Source organism: Cucumis melo, chromosome 4 (assembly GCF_025177605.1).
Source record: "Cucumis melo cultivar AY chromosome 4, USDA_Cmelo_AY_1.0, whole genome shotgun sequence".
Taxonomy (NCBI): Eukaryota; Viridiplantae; Streptophyta; class Magnoliopsida; order Cucurbitales; family Cucurbitaceae; genus Cucumis; species Cucumis melo.
This window is the reverse complement of record NC_066860.1, coordinates 29076055-29101984: the sequence shown is the minus strand read 5'-3', so window position 1 is coordinate 29101984 and position 25930 is coordinate 29076055. Positions and strand designations below refer to the sequence as shown.

Here is a 25930-nt window from a genome sequence, read left to right as displayed (position 1 = left end):
AGAAAACAAAAGGAAATGAAGGGTTAGTTCAATAGTAATTTGGAGTGAAAAAGAAGTTAGAGAAAATTAATAATTAGGAAAACCTAATTAGGGAGTGGGATGAATAAGTTGGAAGTAATTATGAAAACTTGGTGAAGAAGGGGGGATGAGGGTTTATAATTATAATTCAAACTTAGTCATTATCTGTCCCTTTGCACTATTGTTTAATTTTACTATGACCTTCCAATTCTATATGATGAGAAAGTTGTGAGTTTGAAGAACCTTACACAAACACACTACCCCATTTTCCCATTAACTTGATGGTGACCAAATATATATGTGCCTCTTTTTTGGACTTCCAAACCTTGCCATTTTTATTTTCTTCTTAAATTGTTATATCATAAACATTTTACTATCATGATAAAATCAAGAAATAAAACAATAAAAATAATATTTAACAGCTTTAGTGTATTCATTTCAATCTTTAAGTGGTGTTTTATATTATCAAGTTCACATCATCAAATGGATTAATAGAATATGACAATGATTTTGGATTTTTATGATTTTCATAGATAACTAACATGAATTCAATGTATTGAAAATGGTTTGTTAGTAGAGATGTTCGACGAGTGTCTCTTTTTCTAATGATACAAAACTTTATCCCACACAAATTGAAAAAATTACTAACACATGAAACATAGTTATGTTTTTTTAATTAAATTCTTTGTTGTCCTATGCACAATTAAGAAAGAAACAAAAGGTTTGCATGGAATATATATTATTATGAACCCACAGCATATTTATCGTCTCACTTCTTAACCATTTTTTTTTTTTACCGTTTTGAAATTTATGTTTTCATACTTTCTTTTAACATCTTTCACGTTTCCATAAGATCGAGCACATTTGAATAGTAGGAAAAATTGTACACTCAACCAAAATATTTATAAATATAGCAAAATTCTAGTGTTTAATCAATGATAGACCATGACATTTTATTGTATTTGTAAATATTTTTAACAAGTTCATCATTTAGAAACAATTTCCTTAGTTAAACCTTTTTTTTATTATCTATTTAATTCTTTGGTCATGTTAAATGCTTCAACCATCCAAAATATCCAAATATCGCTAAAGATCGTTTTTTAGTAATGTTTGGGTATTTTAAATAGGTTGATTTGTAGAGCATGTTTGAGTGTGAGTAAATAATAGTTAAAATTGTTTTTATCATTTTTAAGTCATTCTGAAAGTATATTTTTAATAACTCAACACTATTTTTATTGAAATAAAAGTTTTGGATTTAGGATTCAAAAATGAAAAATTAGTTATATATTAAATTAATTTTGAGTTATTATAACGAGTTTAAACATGAAAAAAGTGATTTTAATAATTTCAAAATCCCTGTAAAACATTTCTTAAACATTTTTAAGTCTTTTTAAAATATAACGTCATAGAATTAAAATTATTTATAAACTAGAGTAAAATATATTAAATAATATAGCATAGCTTATGTAAGTATTTTGCAAGTTTCATTATTCTTTTTGACCTAAAAGAATTTCTCTTAACATTTTGAAGATTTATATTAACTATTTAACTTTTTTGAGGTTTAGATGTAATGAATATAGTACATTATAGATAGATGAGTAAAATATTGTAAAATTTGATGGGTAGAATATAGTAAGTTATATACTAAGTTCTACCCATTTAAGTTAAGAGTCAATTTGATGAAATTGATGGGCATTAAGCTGCCTTAAGATCGAGAGATGGAGTTCAGGTAGCCTCCATTTAAGAAAAGAAAATTGATTTGCTTTATACAATAAGTTAATTATATTTAGTCGAGGGTCAGACGTATTAAGGATATATTTACTTAACTTTATATTAATTGATTCGTATAGAATTAAACCTTTTTCTATTTTTATTGGGTTGGGCTAAGTCTAAGGTTATATATATATATATAAAAGAGACATTTTCAAACATAGCAAAATATAACAAAATTTAGATTCTATCAATGATAAATACTAATAGGAATTGATAGAAGTTTATCGGTGTCTAGTCTATCAATATTTATCATTGAAAAAAATATAAATGTATGCTATATTTTATAAATATATTAAACTGTTTTGTTATTTACGGTAATCTCCCTTAATAATATACATATATAAACACATATGTCGAGGGGATGATTTTGCAAATTCTTTATGTTTTTCATTTAACCATGTTTTTTTTATAAAGTTTATAATAAAACGAAAGTCGTGAACCTGGTAAATGACTTGTTTAACCGTTCTTCTTTTATGGCAGTCAACTCTGCCATGTTGTCCGACATGTAGGACGTCGTAGATTGAGCAGAGTTTCATGAGGGAGTCGTGTACCACTTCTCCAATTTTGAAACCCTAGTCGCATTCCATATTCTGCCTTCCATCTCTGCTTAAAAAAAAAAAAAAGAAATTAGAAAGAAAGAAAAAGAAAAGAAAAGATAACTCCCTACCTGATCTCCCTGTTTCGCAGCTGCCGCCGTCCTCTCCCTCTTCGTCGTTCCTCGCCGCCCCACTGTTTATCATTCATTATTGGCAGTTCTAAGGTATGATTATTTTCTCTGATTTTTTTTTCTTTTTACATATATTTATGTTTATACAGTGTGAATATATTTGGTATGATTTTGTTAAATTTATAGAACTTAGTTTTTATAGTGTGGATGCATTTTCTCTTTTTTGCATATATTTTACGATGTGAATATATTCGTATGATTTTGTTAAATTTATAGTATTTTATTTTTGTAGCATGAAGTATTTGTATGATTTTGTTTGTAATTATTTGATTTTATGGCATGACGTATATTTTAAGACTTAGTCCATTGCTAGAAGTGTGAGATTGATGTATTAAGATATAAATTTTTAGAGGAATTATTATAAATAGCAAAAAAATTAAAACTATTTACAAATTATTGAAAAAAACTCAAATGAGCTAAAGAAAATTTTATGATTTTGCTGTGTTTGTAAATAGTTTCTATTTATTTTCTATATTTGAAAATGACCCAAAATTTTTAAACAAAAATAGATGAAACATACTTTGGAATGAAAACTTTAGATTGATTAAATTTGGGGTTGTTTGATGTATATGTAATTAAGTGTGTAATTGGCAAAATTATATTTGGATTTTGATTGATTAGATTTTGCAGAGTTTAAAGCGTAATTTGGGAATATGTAGAATTTGGATTTGGGTATTGAATTACTAGGCTTTAAATTTAGCATTACACAAAATGTATTTTATTTGCACCAAAAGCATATTCATATTACAAACCTAAGGAAAAAAAAAATAACTCTTGGAAGCTTAAAAGGAAAAAAGTCACCTAAGAAATATACAAATTTTTTTTTTCAAAATTGTTCCACTAAAATAGCTTAAAATGTATAGCGGGATGTGATGTATCAAAAATCTTTTTGAAAAAAAGAAAATATAAAAACGTATATTTTGGGATTTCACCCTACATGAATAGTTAGCACTACAAGAAAACGGAGCATTCCCGACGCCGAAAAGCACGTCGGCGTAAAGAACGTCGGGAATAAGGGCTTTCCCGACGCCCTCAACAACGCGTCGGGAGATGCGTCGGGAAAACCATCTTTCCCGACGCACCATGAAGGCGTCGGAAAAATACATCGGGAAAAGGGGTTTTTCCCGACGCCGTGAACAGTGCGTCGGGAGCGGCGTCGGGAATAGGGGTTTTTCCCGACGCCGCGTGAAACGTCTGGAAAAGGGGTTTAATGAGCGTCGGGAATTCCCCTTTTCCCGACGCATTTTGAGGGATTTCCCGACGCCACGTCACTGCGTCGGGAAATCCCCTTTAAATTCGTTTCAGTTCTGTGAATTACAGAACCGAAACCGATGGGAGGAGAAAAAGAAAGGAGAAGAAGAAGAAGTCGCCGCCGTTGAAATTTCCTGTTGTTCCGCCGCCGTCCGTCGCCGACCGCCCTCGCCGTTGTTCCTCGTCGCCGTCTGCCACTTTAGGTAAGTGAAATATGTAAATTTATTTAGTTTTTTTAGGGTTTTTTTTGATAAAAATTAGTTTAGGGTTTGTTTGTTTTTTTGTTTTTTTGTTTCAAAGTTAAAAAAATGCATGTATTAAATTAACGTATATTCAAATTGTTTGCTAGATAGAGTTTATTGAAATTGTTTAAAGTTCTTTTTTGTTTTTGTTTTAGTTTTGCTTTAGTTAATTAGTTTTAGAATTTAGATTTTGAAATAGTTTTAGGATATAGATTTTGAATTAGTTTTAGGTTTTAGTGTTGAATTTGAATTTGAAGTGGTTTTAGGATTTAAGATTGACGTTGAGATTGAAGTTGAAATTGAATTTGAGATTGATAAAAAATTTGAATGTGTAGAGATTTTTGAGGTTATATTGAATTGGGGGGGGGGGGGTGTTTATTGAATTTGAGATTGTGATTTAATTTGAATTTAAGATTGAATTTGAGATAAAGATTTAATTTGAATTTTGAATTTGACACTAAAACAAATTAATTTGAATTTAAGATTATATATCTTTGTCATGCCAACAAAGTGTCTTCATGCTCATTCTATCATTTTGTTTCTTTATGTATAATATAAACTTCTTTTTGATATCCTTCCATTATTCAATTCAATAATAAACTAGAAGCCAAGATATAATTTGTCCAAAATGCTATCTATTTCATTTTCAACAACTACAACAATAATTATTATGAAATGGAATTACTACTTATCTGGGGAGAGGGAGGTTTAAGTTAAATTGAAAATGTTTGTTTTCTATGTCCATAGCCATTATGTCATATCGACGATCAAATTTTATAGAGACGGACGATATGTTCCTCCAGTTTGAGGACGATTTAGATAATAACATCGCGGGAGGGTCATCATCTGTGGGCGACAATACGGGTGAGTCTAAGAATTTTCTTCATTTTAACTTACAAATATTTCATGTTCTTTTTTCTAACTTTATATGTTATTGTCTATTTATTGAGCAGGGTCTTCTTCTCAACAAACGACTCCGACTCCTAGGAGACGTGCGCAGTCTCGACTCTTGGAGTTAGAGCGCCACGTTGCAATAAATGGGCGCATTCCGATGATGATCGCCCCTGGAGCGGAGAAGCCTATTTCTCCACACGCCGTTCGCTTCAGCCAGGCGATAGGCGTGTGCGTGCGAAAGACATTTCCCGTCCGCTGTCTTAAGTGGACGGACGTTGGGAGAGAATACATTGAGGTCGTCAAGGGCGACCTCCAGGTAATTAAATGCACTACACATTTATATATGATTTCATTTGAAACATATCTAACTTTAGCCAATCTAATGTGTTATGTTTGTAATGTGCAGCGATTCTTTGTGCTTGATTTCAATGATCAAGCAATGAACAGGTTTGTTGAGCATCAGATGCTCACGACCTTTAAAGAGTTCCGGGCCGACTGTCATAAACATTTCAAAAAGTACAGCGACCCGGAGGAGGCTCGTGCCAACCCACCAAACGCATTGGTTGGACGTGATGAGGATTGGCACTTCCTCTGCGACCATTATATCAGCCGTGCATTCCAGGTATTTGTCATGATTAATTATGATAACAAGTTTTTATATGTATAAGAAATAAACAATATAATTGTTTTAATGCAGGAGCAATCACGGACAAACAAGGCTGCTAGACAGAAGCAGCCTTACAATCATAGTAGCGGGTCCAAGTCGTTTCTACAACGACAGTATGAGCTCGCTGAAAGAAGAGGGCAGCCGGTCGATCGTGTGGAATTGTTCCGGGAAACACACGTTCGAGCTGGGACATTCGTGTCGCAAGCCGCCGAGGATGCGCATGTAAGTTATACCCTTATTAATTATCCACTTTTATTATATATTTTTGCGCGTTACCTAACATAATTTTTAAATTTGTTGCAGAATCAAATGCTGGAACTCCAATCCCAGCCTATCCCAGAGGGTAGTCAGCCACTCTCTGAGGATGAGATATGCGATCAGGTGTTGGGTAGACGACCAGGCTACTCAAAAGGCCTTGGTTGGGGACCCAAGCCGAAGGCCCGCAGAACGGCAAGTGCAAGCAGTTCGTCGACATCTTGTTCGCAGTCCACACAAAAAGAGATTGAATTACAAGCTAAACTTCATGAAGCTTTGGAACGGATTGAAGTACAAGATAGAAATCACCAAGCATTAGCTTCACAAGTGGAAGCTATGAAAAAGATGATTGAAGACCTAACTCGTGCACAACAGGGACCACCACATGATCCCTAGCCCTGCGGTACGTCGTATATGTCTCTATTATTCTTAAGTTTTTGCAATATATGATTATGTATTAAACTTAGTTATTTTTATACCATTTTTAGGACCGAAGGTGTAGAATGACGCGCATACGCACCTCGTTGGGAGATTTTTCATTATGTTTATGTTTTTTCTATATTGAGAACTATATTTTGTTGTAGTCAACTTATTCGTATTATTAATTTTAATTCTATTTTTTTAATTTGTGTTTGTATATTTATTAATTTATTTTAATTTAATCCAAAACGTCGCAAAACTTTTTTGAGCAATCCGAACATCATTGTGAATGTTTGAGCAAAATATTATAAGGAAAAAAGTAAAAATAAAATATTTTAAAAATATATAAAAAAATATTTCCCGATCATTACATCGGGAAAAAAAACGTCGGAAAACAGGTTTTCCCGACGCCGGGAGATGCGTCGGCATAGACGGCGTCGGGAATAAGGTTTTCCCGACGCCGTCATGCCGACGCATCTCCCGACGTCGGGAAAGGCTTTCCCGACGCTGATTTGGTACGGCGTCGGGAAAGCCTCTCGCGACGCATTTCGCCCGACGTTCTTTCCGACGCCGTTTTGTACGTCGGGATATCCTTTTCCGACGTACTTTGAATTTTCGCCGACATATTTGTGCGTCGGGAGTACCCCCGTCTCTTGTAGTGTAGAATACTCATTAGTGTAGTTCATGTCTTTCCTCTTGTATTCTTTCTTCTCGAGTCCAAATTAAAGTTCAAATTTAAAAGTATCATATAGGCTTCAAAAAATTGAATAATTTACAAAATTATTTTTCTTTTAAAGAAGATGTATATCGGATACACAACTTAGTTTATTCCAGTCACTATATTTGACCCAATCTTTAGCAACATAAGGTGTGACGATTAAAGAAAGTCTGTACTGTACACAACTTCCTTCAACAACCAAAACTATTCTATCTATTATAATATAGTTTGTATCCCAAACCTATTTTTGTATTTTTTTTAACTACAACATTTTTGTCATTATTTTTTTTTAAAAAATACTATTCTTGAAATTTATCTATAAATTTAAGTATGTTAAATTAAAAATAAAACAAATCATAACCTACCACTCAACTTAATCTAAATTTTAAAGATTGGATTATAGACCATGTTTGGATCATTTGACTTTCCAACTTAACCAAATCGAATTTTTAGATTAGTCTAAAAAATTGTGATCCGTGTGACCTGTGGATGCGAATCATACTCAAGATTCAACGAAACTAAAATAACCTCTTATAATTTATTTATGATTTTTTTTTAAAAAAAGTATTATTACGGTCCGATTATCTTTTTTATTTACTTCTCTTTTCTCAAAAGAATGTCTTTATATTAAATGATTTTCTCTTATATTTGAAACTAAAATTCATTTCTTATCATTCTTATTATTATGTTTTCTGCCAGCAATAATTTCTTTGGTTGATTCAATGTAATAACATTTTCATTTTTTTGGTTAAATGTTGGGAAGGTTTTAACAATTCATATGTTAAAATAAAAATTAAAACTCAAACTTCAGAACTGTTGGTAATACTTATTAAGTCTAATCAACCTAAGTCACCAATCAACCTAAAAACTTAAGTTGATAGGTAATGATAAATTTAATATTATATTTATACTACTCCTCAATAGGTTTTAAGTATTTATAAACATGAAGACATGGACATTGTAGAAGTTGTGATACTATCTTAAATCACCAATCAACTTAAAAACTTAAGTTGATGGGTAAAAATAAATATAATATAATATATTCTAACAACCATTTTAGTCCGTTTGAAAATATTTACTATTATTTTTGTCATTTCAAATAAGAATTACTCTAATGTAATTAAATATCTTGGTTTTAATTATTTTTTCTATCGATAATGATCCCCAATATATATAATTATCTAAATGTACTGTATTAGTATCCAATCACTTCCAAATTTTGCAACGATAAATGTTAAGGAAATAGTTATTATTTTCACAAAATTAAAAATTAATTTTATTACTACTTAATTAAAATTTATTTATCAAACCAACCAAATTCAATAGAAATAATAGACATTATATTTATATTCCCAACTTCTAAATAAAACTAAAGATTCGATTATTCACTTACCTAATTTAAAAAAAGAAAAATTTTTACAAATATAACAGTTTGCACTTCTATCCTTCTTTCTCATTCGTTTGTTTCATCGTCTTTTTTTTTTTTTTTTTTCTTTCTTCCCGTTTTCGTTTGTTCCATCATCTTTCATTCATTTTTTTTTTTTTTGAAGATGGTGTATCAAATATAAAAGATATATTTTTTTTTCAAACTTTTATTTGGTTGTTCAAAGTCGTGTATTGAATATACAAGATTGGAAAAAATGTCGTTTAGGTTTAGATAATCAAATCTAAACAATCGTATACAAAAAAAATAAACCATTGTGTAGACAAATTTAAACAATATGATTGTATACCAAAAGAATCTTACAAAAAAACCGTTTAACCAATTTAAACGATTGTGTACATCATGCAGAGAATTTAAACAATAAATCGTTTAGATTTGGTCTAATCTAAACGATCGTGTAGAGACAATTTAAAAAATAAATCGTTTAGATTTAGTTATCCAAATATAAATGATCGTGTATCAAATAATAGTCAAATGTGAACGATCGTATACCAAATATATTACGCGCATTATTAATGGCATGGTTAATGAGCATTTTTTGTATTTTCCATAGTAGTCTTTAGACTTTTTCTGTTTTCAGAATTATTCTATATATCGTAAATATTTTGTCACTTTGATATATTTTTTAAAAAACCCCTTTAAAAAAAATAAACTATAAATATATCCATATATACACATATTAATGGTTATAGAAACAATACTTTTTGAAAAAGAATCTCCACAAAAAAACAATATAATATTCTTTTTTATTTTACAAAAGTTGGACCTTTTGTGTAATAAAAAACATATCGCATTATGCCTCTATTTTCTTTCACACAATAAAATTTCTTTGGTATAATATGATTTCGACCCTCCAACTTTTATTTGTTTTATTTCTTATCTTCTTACATCTCGAAGCTTTGTTTTTTCTAATATACATATATCCCTAGTTGACCTGAATGAATTTATCCTTCTAACATTTTTGTTACCATATTTTATATATATATATATATAGATGTACATCAATTATATTTGAGATTAGTAGTCACCCATAACATTTATGTTCGTTTTTGCACAGTTATTTATTTATTTATTTAATTAATTTTGTTCTAACCATAAATACTAGGTTAAAGCCAATAATAAATATCTGTTCGGCTTTAGCCTTTAGTTAAAGTTCACACATTTAATTCTGTCATAGCATATATTGGACTCGAACCATATTTTTCATCATTTTTTCTAAGAGTTCTAATTAAGACAAAAAAGCCAAATGTTAAAGTATATACATTAAAATTGTTTAGAATACATTTGTGTGTATTTGTATTATTTCTATTTTTCTCAAGTTTTTATGAAACATCAATATTCAATAATGTCGGATTTTCTCAAACAAAAATAAAAACATTACCTTATAATATTTTATTTATAACTATGTATACACTAAATATTAATAAAAATGAAAATATGTGTCCCAAAGAAAAAAAACTTTGCAAATTTTAGATTTTTTTTAATCTGAAAATTCAAATAAAGAGTCCTAAAAAAGAAGATTTCAATTAAACCGAACCGAGTATATAGCTCAATTGACACACAAGTATGTTAATAACTAGTTACTAGATATGTGATCACTTTTAAAACTAGTTGATAGTAATTAATTGAGATATCCATATGTACTTTTGAATCATATATTTACTTCTAATATTTTGTTAAAAAAAAACTAGTAGATAAAATTATCTTTATCATTTAAAAAAAATCGAAGTTCAAATACAATAATAATTTTCATAAAATTAAAAAAAAAAAAAAGTACAACACAAAGTACATACACATATAAATACATATATAGCACAAAAGATTAGACATGTAATAATTAATTTGAGTTGCATGTGATTGTTGGAATCTAATATGATTTGCATAAGAAATGTATGAAATGAAATGGTGATAGATCAAATCAAAAGTGTTGAAAAATAAACTTTAAGTCCCCTCAACAAACTCATATCATTGGCCTATATAGAAGAGAGGGATATAAATTAAAAGAAAGCCTAAATTGGCATCATAGTAATATAGACAAAAATCATGTGATAAATTTGATGATAAATAGAAAGAAAGAGAGAGACCACTTTATAAATCCAACAAATTAAAGCTAACAAAATATATGCATAACATGTGGTGTGGGGTAAATAAATACAAAAACTAATTGCTTTTTAATATGTGATTATAAGAGAGACACATGACTTTGCTTTAATTAATTGGTCTAAATCATCTATATATATATATATATCTATCTTTTCTTTTCTTCTTCTTCTTCTTCTTCTTCTTCTTTTTTTTTTTTTTTTTCCTATGGCTATGGAGATTGAAAAAACAAAATTCCTTTCTTATATTTCTAGCATCACTTGTACGTGTAGTATTTTGAAAATTCTTTTAATTATGTAAATTTTTAATTTTCGATCAAATATAACCATAAGCACGAACATATAATATAATGGAAAAAAATTTCCAGAAATATCAAAATTTAGTTTCATCTCATAGTCTATTAGATATATCACTGATAGAGAGTCTATGATTGATAGAGTTTGCCATTTATTACGGTCTATCAACAATAGAGAATATTAGTTTAATAGTGATAAAGCTATCACTCATAAACTTTGATATTTTTTTAAAATGTTGTTGTACACTTATTGTTAATTTTAAAAGTGTTATGATTACCCTTTGAGTTGAAACCTTATAGAAAAAAGGTCATATCTATTTATATACTTCTAAACTTTAAAAGTTTTGTCAATTAAAATCTTAAACTATCATAATTAAATACATCAATTTACATCCTCCTCCGAATTTATATTTGATAATATCATTCAAAACTTTAGATATTCCAACACGATTTTTTTAAAAAAAAATATCCATACATGAATTCTTAAACATGAGAAGACTTCTCCAAATGGCAGTAGTTTAACAAAATAGACAATTAGAGTAAATGAGTCGACAATTTTCAAAAATAATTATGTCTAAAAATCTAAATTAATTCATTCTTAAAAATTTTATGAATTTAATTGATTCATAGTTTAATAAAAAAATTCTTTAACAAAATGTGATTAAATAGTGCGGATAGATTTATTTTTTAAAATTAAGAATTTTAATAGATAAAGCTCGTAAAGTTTAAAGATATAAATTGATATTAAAAAGAACAAAAACGTTATCAAACCTACTTAATCTTTAAGAATGGGATAAAAAAGAATATATATATATATATATATATATATATATATATATATATATATATATATATATATATATATATATATATATAAAAGAATATTATCAAACACAAGACCTAAATTTCCAAAAGATTTCTTTAACGAAAAGAGCACCTTAATATTCGAAAAGGTGAAAAAAAGAGGAACCAATTTGTGGATGAAAAGAACTTAACCTTTTCTTTTTAAATGTAACATTTGAATGAGGTTTTAAAATATAAAGAGAATACAAAGTAAAATATTACAAAATAAGAAAATGAAAATGTTTATTAAATAAGAATTAAAAAGTCAATATCAGGACCACAAATTATTTATATATCGAATAAAAATTGTGCATTTTATTTAGTAATGATGTGGTCCTTTTTTTTTTCTTTTTCTTTTAATTTTGTTTAAATTCTTTTAAATCCTCATATCTCTGACTTCCATACCTATATTATATTCTTTCAAGATAAATCAAATCACCTTTTGATTTTGCTCATTTCTCTAAATTCCCTTTTCTCCTTATTTTGGAAAAGAAAAATAAACAATTTTTTTTGAACAAAATTCAATCAAAACACTTTTATTAAAGGGTCTGATTAGTAGTACCTAGGCTCATACAACACTTAGGTACATAACACTCAAACTATAATGTCCTTCTTAGACACTAATTTGTCTAGAAGGAGGAGGAGGCAGTGACTAGAATCCACATCATTTAGATATGTAAAATTAGTTACATATCATCTAGGAAGAGTTAGAGGATAAGACAATAACGTCAATATATACTCCATAGGGTTCTTATATACATAGAAATACTCACATTTAATTTTATTTGGATTTAGGCCATCAATGATTCTTACTATATGTATGCGTGTGTGTGTGTGTGTCTATATATATATATATATATATATATATATATTTGTGTGTGTTATGATAATGGTCCCTGGGACAAGTTTTTGAATCTTTAAATTAATTAAGAGGAAGTTGAAAAAGAGTTAGCTATTTATGATTATGTCTTCCACAATTATTTTGTTCTTTTTTTGTTAAGATTTTTTCAATCATCCTTATTATAGACATTTAAGTGGTTGAAAAAAATGGAAGAATAATATTTAGTAAAACATATTCACGTATATATTTAGTCATTTATAAGAGAATATAAATTGCAGTTATTTTTCAAATACTAACTAGTACTAGTATTATTTATATTTAACTAGTGTTATTCCTTAGCTTCTTGTGACCCTTAATTAAAACAAACATCATATTAATACCACTTCACATGTATAACCCTCTTTGCATTTAATAGAAATCAAATAGATGAATGAAGTTTGGTAGAGAAAAAATGGACCACTTCCTCTCTATGTTGAATCAAGCCAAATTAACTCCACTTTTTCTTAATGAAAAAGCTTGCAAATTCCCTTCTCTCCGACAGTTTTGAAGTGATGTTGTGGTAATGTCAGGAGAGCTGGTATTTTTGTTAGAAGTCATTTAATTTGTCGAACTTCTTCCAATGCTAACATAAATAGCATTGGGAGAGGAGAGGCTATCTAATTCTCTCTATGTGTCTTTAGTAATGTCGAGATACAGAACATTAAAATTTGATATATTCTCTTGACGTAAATTTAATTAACTCACTAGCATTTAGAGAAGTAGGTTATATATATATATATATATATATATATATATATATATATATATATATATATATCATGGCAATAGTTATGAATGGTTGTGGAAGTGGATAGGCGAAGGAAGTGGCTTGAAATTTAGTGAGTTAAAGAGTTATTTTCTCATGCTTGTCCTCTACTGTTCGAGGGTAAACCTTCATGTTTTGTTGGGTTTGACGGCTCGTTGATCTTAAAAGGGGTAGATTTGAACTTTAATATATGCTGAGCAACAGAAGTATAGTATAGAGGAAAGGTAGTTGATTTTCCTTTTATTTTAGTATTTATACCCATCTATTTTAATGTATTTTTGTGTTCTGAAGTTTTTAATTAATTTTAGATTACTATCAAATTTGATCGATATAAATTAGAGGAAGTTAGAATTTAGTTTTTATGTAGTTTTAAAAATTAAAATTTATCCTTATGATTTTTGATAAGATCTTGAAAAAATTAAATTTTTAGTCTCCAACTTTCAGAATTGGTAATAATTATTAATTGGTCTAATATAACTATTATTTTTTCTTACTCAGTTTCAACTAAAAGTTTTATAAATATTTTGCGTCTTAAATATGTTTAGGAAACAAAACATACAATATCAAACTCTTGCTACGTCTACAATACATTTTTTCAAAGTACAAGGGCTTTGTCTTTTTCAATCCTTTTTGTTAAATATGTATGAAAATTATTCATACATTCAATTCTTAACAAAATTTCAAACATCGGACGAATAAAATGTACAATTAAATTTAATACATAGATAGTATTTGAATAAAAACTTAATTGTGAAAGTTTAAATTAATTCACTTTATGAAACATTTTCATTAATAAAATTATAAGCTTCGTGTGCAATATTTATACAAATTAATAGAATACAATGAAAGATATAAATTGATAACCCGAAAGGTATTAAAAAGGTTATATATATATATATATATATTGTTTTGCACCCAAAAAATTCTCTTTTCCATATATTTATGCATTTTCAAATTAACAAGTGTCAAACATGCCATCATCACATCTATCTGCTTGTCACCTTATGTTTTATCATTACATCTTGTACGCTCACATGCTACACCAGTTTCGTATTAAAATCAAACGTCATTAGAAAGATAATTAAGGATTTATATACTTATATATATATATATATATATATATATATATATATATATATATATATATATATATATATAGTGGTTATTATAGTGATAACTAAATAAAGTGTGTGGAGAAAAAAAATGGAAGGGGCTACTCTCTACTCTCTACAAAGGAATGAAGCAAAATAGGCCCATGTTGTTGGGCTGAAAAGCAAAGGGAACCAATTGAATAGACTGAATTTGTTCATTGTTGCGTTGTTTAGAAATATAGTCCATTTTTTTAATTCAAGAAAAATGGCCCCTAACTTTTTCAGGAGATCAGGCCCAATGTAATTAGTAATAAATTAGTTAATTTTAACTTTTTTTTTAATAGATTAAGGACTTTTAGACCTAAACTTAAAAGGTCAAGAACTTATTAGATATTTTAAAATTTAAAGATGTGTTAAACATAATTTTTTTAATTAAAAGTCCTACTTTTTAACTCTTTTTAAAATAAAGTTACGGAATAAACTTAAAATTTAATCTATATTTTATGTGTATTAAAGTTAGATTTATTCGTAGTATATCAATGAAATTCATTTAATAAATTAGATTTAGGGATCTTTTTCATATAACAAAATACCCTAAATTTATTTATAAATATAGAAATTTTTTTAAAAGAAATTATTTTATTATTTTATTATATTCAAACATATTTTAACGGTTTTGTCTTTTTAGATTTAAATATTAAAACATTCATTTTAAAGTACGTTTAATTGATTTTACAAAAATAATTCATAAAGAGAAAGTAATGTTCATGACTAGAAAATAGAATTTCATCTATCTAGAGTGAATTATTGACAGTAATTAAAAGAAAACAGTATTTTGTTTTTCCTAATAGATTTTAACTACCATTATTAACTTAAAGTCTTGTTTAATAGTATTTTTTTTCTCCTTAAAAAAATAAAATAAAGGAAAATAAAATGAAAAGTTGACGAGTTCTAAGATCATCCACCACCTTTCTCCTCTCCAATCAACATCTCTTAATTGCTTCCTTTGACTTTTTGGACTTCATTGAATTCCTTAGAAAGAAAGTTTAGATTATTTCATTAACTTCTAAAATGAAGAAAAAAAGAAAGAAAGAAAAAATGAAAGAAATCCTTAAAAACTTTAAGACGATATTCTACGGAAATTTTGTGGGTGTGGCCACAATATTTCTCTCATAAATTTAACTTTCAAGAGAAAAACAACCAAAGTTCGTAACTAGCTAGTTGTCGTAAAGAAACAAGTAAATGTATATATTAAAAAATCAAAAGTTATAATCTTTACTTATATAAACTAAACCTTTATTTTCGATATATCAATTATATAAGCTTTCAAGTCAAGTGTACTTAACTTGGAATGTTCATATACTCAATGATCCGAGAATTTTTCTATAGAACATGCATGTGAATAAAAAAAATATATTGAAAATATCGATGAAGTTGTTAGATTGATAGGTGATAGAATTTATGTTCTAAATCTTACGGTATAGGTAATTGTGATGATTAAGTCTTCCATCCATATCATTTTTGCATTGAGTTTAAATGTTGGAAGTGATCACTCAACTTAAATAAAATAGAACAATAAAATTATAATACCCTTAAATCTGTGAGAACAATAATATTTTAATTAATTGTATTGATAGATATGTAATGTTGTAACTTATTAATTTATGGTAAAATATCATTAATTCAAATGATTTAGGTGATTGAGTGAAGATGGATGCTAGTTCTATATGTAGGTGAATAATTTTTGCTAAACTGAATCCAACTTATCAATAACGTTAACAAACATTCTATTAATTAATTAATTTAAATTTGATTGATGTATTACATTAGGATTGGAGATAAGGTGAGGTAAAATGTGAGGTAGGTGCAAGGGAAATTTTAAAAAAGAATGGATATTTAAAATGGAGGGGAGGGGAGGGGAGGGGAGTGGCAGAGTGTTCTAGAAAGTGAGAGTGTTAAAGGAACAAGTCTCCACGCAACCCTTGAAGACCACTTAGGATTATGAAGTTATGAACCTTTGTCGGTGTTGACTATTTCTTTTCTTACAGAGTCAAAACCAAATCCACATTTTCCAGTTGGAAGATTTTCTCCTTCTTTATTTATTTCTTTCTTTCTTTATTAAAAAACAAACAATACAATACACACTTCACTTCACCTATTTAATGCTTTTCCATATCTCATATTTTCTCCATCACATAAATATTTAATAAATATTAATTTACAACAATAATAATGACCATCTCATTATCATAATAAACAATAATAATAGACCACTAGAATTAGACTTTGAACTAATCTCTTAATTCACATAAATAAATAAACAATCTCTTAAGAGTTGGAAAATAATTTATATAATTATGATATGTCTTTTTCTTCTCAATTAATTTTACCAAATAATGTGACTTAAATTCATGAATTATTTTCACCATGGAATTAAATTCAGCTATAGCCTAACTTGTATTAAGCTAGCTGGTTTCCATTTGTTTTATTTCATAAGAAAAGAAAAGTTTGGTTGTTGACGAAGAGAGGAACTTTGCACCATGTGTTGAGAGAGATACATTCTATGGGTGTAAAGCATATGGATTTTTGTCAACCAAGGGTTTTATAGCTTCATAAATGCATTCATCCCCCACAAAATTTTATAGATAATACAAAACCATTTTCAGTTTCTTTCATAAAATATTTTATCCCAAATATACTGCATCCATTAGTTTATTATTTTATTACTACCAATATAATAAAAAGAAAGAGACGTACGAGAGACCATCTCTACCAATTTTAAGTTTCAAGTTTAATTTGGTTTAGGTTTCAAACATTTATTTTATCTTCAAGTTTTGGTTGATGTGAAATTTTAAATTAATTTTTGCTGTAAATTAGTGAAACAAATTAATCGTTCTCATTTTAATTATTATTATTTTTAAAAAATTAACAACCCTAGTTTTGTTTTATAATTTGTCATGAGGCCTATCCTAAGAAACTAAGAGAAGAGAAGGGAAAGATAATATAGTACTTTAGAAACATTAAAGAAAATAACATTTTAATATTAGTGCATGAAACATTTTTATAAGATGAAAAGATTTATTATTTTAATGGCTAATATGATTTCTTGTATTTACCACCCAAACAATATGATGGGGAAATTAAAGTGAGTGTTTTTCTCAGTTGAATATTTTAAATATTTATGCATAACTAGTTCACATGCTACACTTAAATAAGTGCTTCCCAATCTCATCTCTGAGACCCCATATTATCTTTATCATCGATTTTTAATTTCTTTTGATTGTTAACATAAAAGCTCATAATCTGGATGTGTTAAAATAATTATAAGATATCAAATAATATTGTTTCATATTTATAAATAAATATATATATACAGCTCAAGATGTCAGAAAGATTTTGTTGTTTTGTTTTCTCCCCTTTGATGTGTGTGACTCAGCTTAAATGATTGGGGTTAGGTTTTTAATGATTTATTTGGAAACACATGCAATTGTTAAAAAGTATATTAGGTATTGGACTATTGCACCTCAATAATTATACATACATAATTTCAGAAGTTAATCATAACAAGTTTTTAAAGAATAATCATTTTAATTATATTGAGTTTAAAATAATGGATGAAATTATATTTGGTTTATATGAATATGACTGAAATGGAAAAGGTAGTTATTAATTATTATATGATTTTTTTATGATTATAAAGATTGAGGATTGAACATTTGATCTCAAAGGATGACATACATATCAATATTGTTATAAAACATATTGATATACATATTCAAAAACAAAATTATTAATTTTTTAAAATATAATAATAATTATAAGATCGAACAAAAAACAATTACTATTTTATGTTTAAGAACTAAATACATAAACTAAATAGTTTTGAGATCAAAATATAACGAATAAAATGAGATTGAAGCTAAAGGACTACAATATATACTAAATTAAATTAAAACACGTCGCAAGAGTTCCAATATTTTGAGGGTGATATCTTGTGTGTTTATTGTTTATAAATTACAAATTTAAACTTTATTTGTGTATAACAACTCAATAAATTAAGACATACGTTCTTCATTTATGTCGTTGAACATAATAATAACAATAATAAGACTATGGTACTAGTACTAGTAATGATAAAGTGCAATCTTAGGTAGATGAGTAATCCATTTGTTGAAATCAGAAATGACACTAAAATTGAACTAGTTATACAAAACCATTAAAATTTATCTATAGTTATAACCAAAGTATATCAACAACTTAAGACATGAAATTAGAATGAATGGATATAAAAATATGAACATATATCTAAGAGTTGGAAGGTGTAATAATAATGCTTTAGAACAGTACATTTCCAGCTGGTTGAGTTTAATTGAACGTAATAATAATGAGAGACAATTTTTGTAGAATAGTTATTGCAAAATTGGACGATTTTTTCCTAACAAATGAAGCTAAATTTCAAAGTGCAGCAGTTTTTGGGTAAGAGAGTTTACATTTTTGACTTAGCTTAAAAAGTGTTTCCAAAATTTTTCATTTTCATATGTATATATTCCAGCTTGGAATCTAATTAATTAAGTTTGTGATATTAACAATGGATGGGGAGACAAAAGTATTTAATACTTCCCATCTCTTTATCCAACTTGGAATGACCACACTTTTCAAAACTCTCCATAATTGACTGAAATCTAGGCACACTCTCTAATTTAACCTCCTTCTTTTTCTTCTTCTTCTTCTTCTTCTTCTTCTTCTTCTTCTTCTTCTTCTTCTTCTTCTTCTTCTTCTTCTTCTTTCTTTTTCTTTAATCTTATTAGCTTCTCGAAAATTTGTATTTTATTTTAGCTCGATCTTATATTGTATTTATGGTAGTTCTTGAACTTTAAAAAAAAACGTTCATTTTAATCTTTGTCATTAAATTTTTATTAACATTTTAACAGAATAAAAATGTTCAAACCTTTCATATTTGGAATACTTCTTTTTATCAACACAAAAGTATAATCAAAACACCCGAATTAAGTAAGCCAAAAAAACTAAATTTGTTCTTTTTTTCTCTCCAAAACTGACTCTCTCATTTTCGTTTTCCAGCTCCCACACCCTTTACTTTTTCTTTAAAAAAAATGAAATCATTGACGAAGCAAATCATGAACATTAATTAGAATTTAAAAAAAAAAAAAAAAAAAAATAGAACTTATACATTGGCTCTATCATCCATCCTAAGGTAAAATAAAACTAAAAAAAAAGTAATAACAACTGGTATAAAAAACAAACTCTACAAAATTATAAATAAATATTCCTACGATTAATCAATTTAATTAATGTGATGAATTTAAGTTTATTCATCCAAATATAGAAATCACATCATTATTTGGTTAAAAAATTAAGATAAGATCATAAAAATTTAAAAAATTTAGAGCAAAATAGAATTAAAATTTTTTTTTATCTTGTATTATACAATATTGTTTATATTTGAGAGTAATTTAAAAGAGTTAAAAATCATTTTTTTTTTCAATATGCAAAGTACTTTTAAAATATGTATTTAATTATTCAAAGTTAAATTAGTTGACACTTGTATGTTTAATTTACATCATCAAAATTAAAGCAAGTTTTGAAAGGTTACAGCAATTTTAACTCTTTCGAAATTACTTCAAATCTGTCCAAATTGGTTGTTCTATTTTGTCAAAATGTAATGAAATATCTGTATAGGAGATTGCTACCAACCGATGAGTAAGTAAATAATATTTAGAGTTCAATTTTAAAAAGAAAAAGAAGAAAATGACAATTATGAAATAGTGTCGTGTTATTCCAAAATTGTTTTCTTATTACTATGCTCTCTCACATATGATATGTTTAATACTTGAGCAGTTTTAGCTTCAAAAATCACTAATAGATCAACTTTAAATTTTGTAACTAAAACAATAAAAGAATTAATAATTTTATTAAATATAAATATAAACTTTTATACAATATATTAACTCTAAATTTGGGTAGTAAATACATAAGTCTTAAAAAAAGTATAAAATACATGTCAACCATTTGTATATTAAACACAAAATTGAATTAGCTATAATAAAAATGAAAATATATACTTTTGTTTTTTGTTTAAGCTTGTGAACAATACTTCAAACATGCACCAATAATATATGCCTTTACAAAACCCAGTTTCTTAGAAACAATTTTGAAAAAACAAAACAAAAAAAGTCGAAACAGCTATTTTCCAGTTAATGCAAGTTTTGATTTATTTTTATTTTTTTCAAAAGAGGTCTTAGAGTACTGTTGTTTGATGTGTAATTATTCTGTGCATAATTAGATATATAAGCTAAGCCATTTAATACCTTTTAGTTAATTTTTATGTAAATTATAAATGTGATTTAAAATATAAATGTCATTTAATAAGTCTTTTAGATTAGTCAAAATCTCACATTAAATTATCGACGTTGATATTACTAATACCAAAAACAAAACAAAAATCGAAAAATCCAATTTCATTTTTAAAATTTATAAATGAATACTTTTTTTCCGTCTTAGAGTAAATTAAAATGATCGATCCCTTGAATAAAGTTTTCATTAACAGCTTGAATAGACATTACAAATTAGAAGTTGTCAATGACAGTGGACTAATCAATATCATTATACGAATATATATAGAAATATTTAGCTAGGTTTAATTAAAATCTATTTTTTGCTTTGAACCTTTTTTATTTATTCTACTTTTGTTTTGTGAAATTCTAAATTTTTATTTTAGCCTCTAAATATATAATCTACGCCATTTAATACCTTTATAACTACGTAATAGGAATCATAATTAACATATGAAGTAGTTATCTTTCATTTACTAAATAAGTAGAATTGAAATAAATAATCTATACTAAAAATAACTATTAAAGTTTGTGGTTCAAATCTCATCTCCTACCTATACTTAAAAAAATTGAAATGAAACATAGTACAATATAATGTGATAGGATTGATGATTTGAATTTTCAACTGTAATTTTAACATTTCAGGGTAGAGGGGTTTACTTGTATATATTAAAGATAGGGGGAAAAGAGATTTAAAAATTTTGAAATGAAAAGAATTTATTTAATGGGGCCTATATAGTTGACTTTTGTCATATGTTGACCCTTTAAGCTATAACTTAAACGGCACTACAACAGTATGAATGAAAGTTGCTTTGTGCTCATGGCCATTGGAAAAGAGTATTTTCATAATTATCTATGAACTTTTTTTTTTCTTTTGCATTTGTTCATTTCATTAATTATGGTTTAAATTTTATTTGAAATGTTTTTAACTCTGAAATGTTCTATTTTAATCATTGGTACATGACTCCCTTAACAGATTTATACAAAAAATTCAAAGTGAATTTCTTAAAATTAAGCTATAAAATTTAAAAAATATATTACCATAAACTAAGGAAAGTTCAAAACCCACTAACAATGAAGTAGAAAAAAGACAAATAATAATAACTACAATAAAATCAAATGTTGGAACTTAGTTAATTAGGACATCAGCAACAACGAGAAACTAAACTAGGTTTAGTTTATTTAGGAGAACAAAGAAATCTAATGATAAGGTAGATATGGTTGAATTTAGGTTGAGATAAAACTATTCATAAATATTTTTAAGTATGGTAAAATGTTATTGTCTATCATGTAATAGATATTGAGATATCTCTATTGATATTTGTCGGTGATAGATGATAGTAGTTTATTAGTAACTATCGGTGTCTATCACTACTAATAGACAGTGACTTGTTGTATATTTATAAATATTTTGGTTTTTTTGGTTATGTTTGAAAAAATACATTCAGTTTAATTATGTTGTTCAACTCTAATTTGAATACAGTTGTTCAAATTTATTGAGTTTAAAGATCAATTTTTTCTAATTACGTGTGTTGTGTTGTTTGACAATTGAACTCAACTATGGACCAAGTGTTTCACTCTATACCAAATTGATAAAGCAACCTAAAGGAGAAAAGGAGAAAAATCTCCAAGAATAAAACCAAACTCCTTCTTACGAATCAAAGTTGTGATCAATACAAGAAGAGATTCCACTAGGTATAGAAAATTGGAAAGCAAATTGATCTTAACTCTAACCCTAATCAACTAAGAATTTAACCAATATTTCATAAAATTTTCTCTAATCTAAAAAGCAAGAAGCTTTCCTTTCTTGTTGATTGAAGGGTTTTTTTTTTTCGAAAATAATAATTAAAAAGAACAAACTATTTATATTTCATAAAAAAGTCGAAAAAAAAACTTCATATTTAAAGTAATTCGGAAGACTATATTTATTAGTAGGCGAATTAATAAGAGAGGATAAAGTTGTATGAATAGACTTGGTGGTACAAGTTTGATCTGTAATAGTTACTTGCATACAATTTAATATCCTACCATTTTTTTTAAATCAAATGAATTATATCTGGTGAATTATATTCAAGTATAGAAAAAAAAGACAAAAGAGAGAAATTATTATTATACTTGATTAATGACCCTTGTTTGAAAATCATCAATCTTTATAAAATACACATCTCTTCCAAATTCAAAGAGATTAATTTTGGAACAAAATTTAACCCAAAATATGCTCTAACCACTAGCATAAAAAAAAAAAAAAAAGGCAAATTTATTTATAATTTCATAAAAGATTATCCAACTTAAACTTTTCATCAACTGTAAAATCAGTAAAGTAATAATCTTTAGAATCTCCATGAAGCCATTCCTCAAGCAATTTCATCGGCAACAATTCCTCATTTTCATCCATCGATTCACTTTCCCCTTGAAAAACGCTCGTCTCCGGCGACCCATCTGAATTATTCGAAGATTCAAAATATTCTAAACTCATTAATGTATCCATCGATTCCGATAATCCCGCCCCATTTACTTTTCCTCCACTGCCGTCACCGGAATCCACCACCGCCGACGAACTTGATCGGCAAGGATTGTTCGTCGGTGGGTTTTTGTTCCATTCTTTCAGCCACCGTGCGATGTTGTCCGCGCTGGAAGCATACCCCGGAATTTGATGCTGGGATGTTTTTGACTCAGCCACCGGCAGCAGCGTCGGCGGCGGTTTGGAGGTTTCCGGCGAGAGGGCGTCGGAGAGGGCTTGTTTGGCCATTTGAATGTCAGTTTGAAGGCGTCTCTCCCACTGGCCTCTGGTGGTGAAAAGAGTATCGGCGGCGGGGTCGGCGGTGAGATCAGCGGCCGGAGAAGAGTGGCGTTGGTGGTTGGTCAGCCTCTTCTTGAGATGAGTGTTCCAGTGGTTTTTAATGTCATTGTCTGTTCTTTGTGGAAGGTATGAAGCTATGGCCGCCCATCTGCCATTATTATCATCAATGCATCATAAATTCACTCCCAATAAAAAAGAACTTTAATTTATTTTCATTTATTTTTTTCATTTCATCTCTATTATGCATTCAAACACGAAATCGCATGTTCTCATATCTTTTTAAATCGCTGATGGATTCAAAACTTATCAACACTTGAACAATTTTCATTTCAACCTCTACGAACGTTTTTAATTTCTTCTCTAAGTTTAGACCACCGTTAAAAAAGATTAAAGTGATTATTATTAGTATAGTTACCTATTGCCAAGGAGAGCTTGAAGGTGAACAATCATCTTCTCTTCATGGTGAGTGAAATTACCCCTTTTGATACCAGGTCTAAGATAATTTGTCCATCTCAATCTACAGCTCTTGCTACATCGAAGCAACCCTGAAATCCAAACCAAAAGTTAAATGATAACCACGTAATTAAACATATTAAAAGGAAGAAACTAAAAAGAAAGGTATTTTAAATTTAGCGTTAGTTCGTTACCAGTATTGGCAGGAACAGCCCTCCAATTGCCAGGGCCATGTTGTTGAATATAAGAAACCAAAACAATGTCTTCTTCAGGAGTCCAAGGTCCTTTCTTCACACCTTGTTTGTCACAGCAAGGAGGCCTACCCATATTAAATTCTTCCCTTCTTCTTCTTCTTCTTCTTCTTCTTCTTCTTCTTCTTCTTCTTTTCTTCTTTTTCTTTTTCTTCTTCTTCTTTGTTTTATTGTGTGTTGAGAAATAATGTGAGGGATTATTGGGGGTATAAATACAAAAACTTTTAGACGCTGACTTAAGAAGAAAAAAAGAAAAGAAAGAGAAAACAAAAAGAGTCAAAACGAGAGGCAGAGAGAGCATTAAAGTTGAAATAAAAAGTCAAGGGTTTTGGTGTTGGGTATGGCATAAAGTTTAAAGCTCAATGCCGTCTCTTAGCCTCCCCAAAACCGCGTTATATTCAATGTAATCTTATGCTCTACTTCTTTCTCTCTCTTTTTTCCTATTTTATTTTCTTCTTTTGTGACATCTATTTATTATTACACTTTTATTTTTAGTTTAAATTATACAACTTTACGTATCTTGTTGGTATATAAATCAACATTCATTCATATCTAGTATATTGTTGGTGTAATTGGGGTGTTGGTGTTGAGTTTATTTTTTTACTAATCTTGGAAAAACTTTACTTTATGTTTATAAAGTGAATTTGGGCTTTTCCGTTTCAATATGGCCGTTGCTCATTTGTGATATCAAAATAAAATACAAATTCCTAATTGCCATCAATTTTTTCAGCCTTGGTGAATTTTTGGTCGAGCTCGAATTTTGATTGGATTTGTTTTTGCCACAAGATTTATCGATATGAGCCATCGAGATTTTCTTTTCAGTAACTTACCAAATAGTTATACTATTGTTTTTCTTCTTTTCGAGATTTGTTTTCATAACATATATGAATTGCGTATTCCACTAGTTATAATTTTAGAGAATTTGTCGTATTTCTCAATCTTCATATTAGAGTGGAAAAGTTAACTTTTAAGTCCATGGTTTTTTTAATCCTAATTGTGAGAAGTTTTTCCAGGTTGAAATTGTTGTCGCGATCTTATATTTAATTATCATTAAAAACGATATATATCTTGTTCTAAGTCTAATAGAACTCAAATATTAATATGCAAGGAAATGAAAATATGATCATTACAAGGTTAACACAAAAGACATCCTATATTCTCTAATACCATGAAGGTTAAGACAAATTTAATTTTATCATACTTTAAATATTTTTATAAAAATATTTACTTTCTATTTTATTAAGATTATTTTCTAATATAACAAAATGACCCAAAATATAACAAAATTTGAATGAGAAATGGAAAATCAAGATGGATAATTATTTGATATTTTGGACTTTTTATATATTTATTCAATATAGTTTATGTTAGAGGGATCCAAATAAAATTTTCTTTGTTAATCAATTTATACGAAGATTATGCCTTCTTGTATGCTATTTCTGAAGAACTTTTAAATTATATCTGAAATAATTAACATGCATGGAGTGGAAGTGAAAAGAACTAAGTGTTGTATTTACCTAACATGTTTCCTCTGTATTTATATAAAATTAAATATGTGGGGTTTATTATGGAGCTAATTAAGAGGGAGAATTTTATCTAATTATAATTATAATTATAATTTGATTAATGAAGAATAATATAGTTGTTGACTATTTCTAAAAGGAAAATGAGTGTTTTAATGAGGCAATACAT

General features: G+C 27.8%; 2 protein-coding genes across 2 annotated transcripts; one reads left to right on the top strand and one right to left on the bottom strand.

Annotated features, from left to right (window-relative positions):
* Positions 1 to 3812: 3812 nt before the first annotated feature.
* On the top strand, positions 3813 to 6367 carry LOC127149078 (uncharacterized). The gene is made up of 7 exons (XM_051083914.1): positions 3813 to 3972; positions 4759 to 4875; positions 4965 to 5221; positions 5312 to 5527; positions 5603 to 5794; positions 5876 to 6230; positions 6316 to 6367. The coding sequence occupies exons 2-6, from the start codon at positions 4764 to 4766 to the stop codon at positions 6221 to 6223; spliced, it is 1125 nt and encodes a 374-aa protein (XP_050939871.1). The 5' UTR covers positions 3813 to 3972; positions 4759 to 4763; the 3' UTR covers positions 6224 to 6230; positions 6316 to 6367.
* Positions 6368 to 22822: 16455 nt separating this feature from the next.
* On the bottom strand, positions 22823 to 24592 carry LOC103487007 (myb-related protein 306-like). The gene is made up of 3 exons (XM_008445193.3): positions 24182 to 24592; positions 23950 to 24079; positions 22823 to 23682 (listed from the first exon to the last, which is right to left on the bottom strand). Exons 1-3 carry the CDS (start codon positions 24537 to 24539, stop codon positions 23004 to 23006), a joined length of 1167 nt encoding a protein of 388 aa, XP_008443415.2. The 5' UTR covers positions 24540 to 24592; the 3' UTR covers positions 22823 to 23003.
* Positions 24593 to 25930: the final 1338 nt, after the last annotated feature.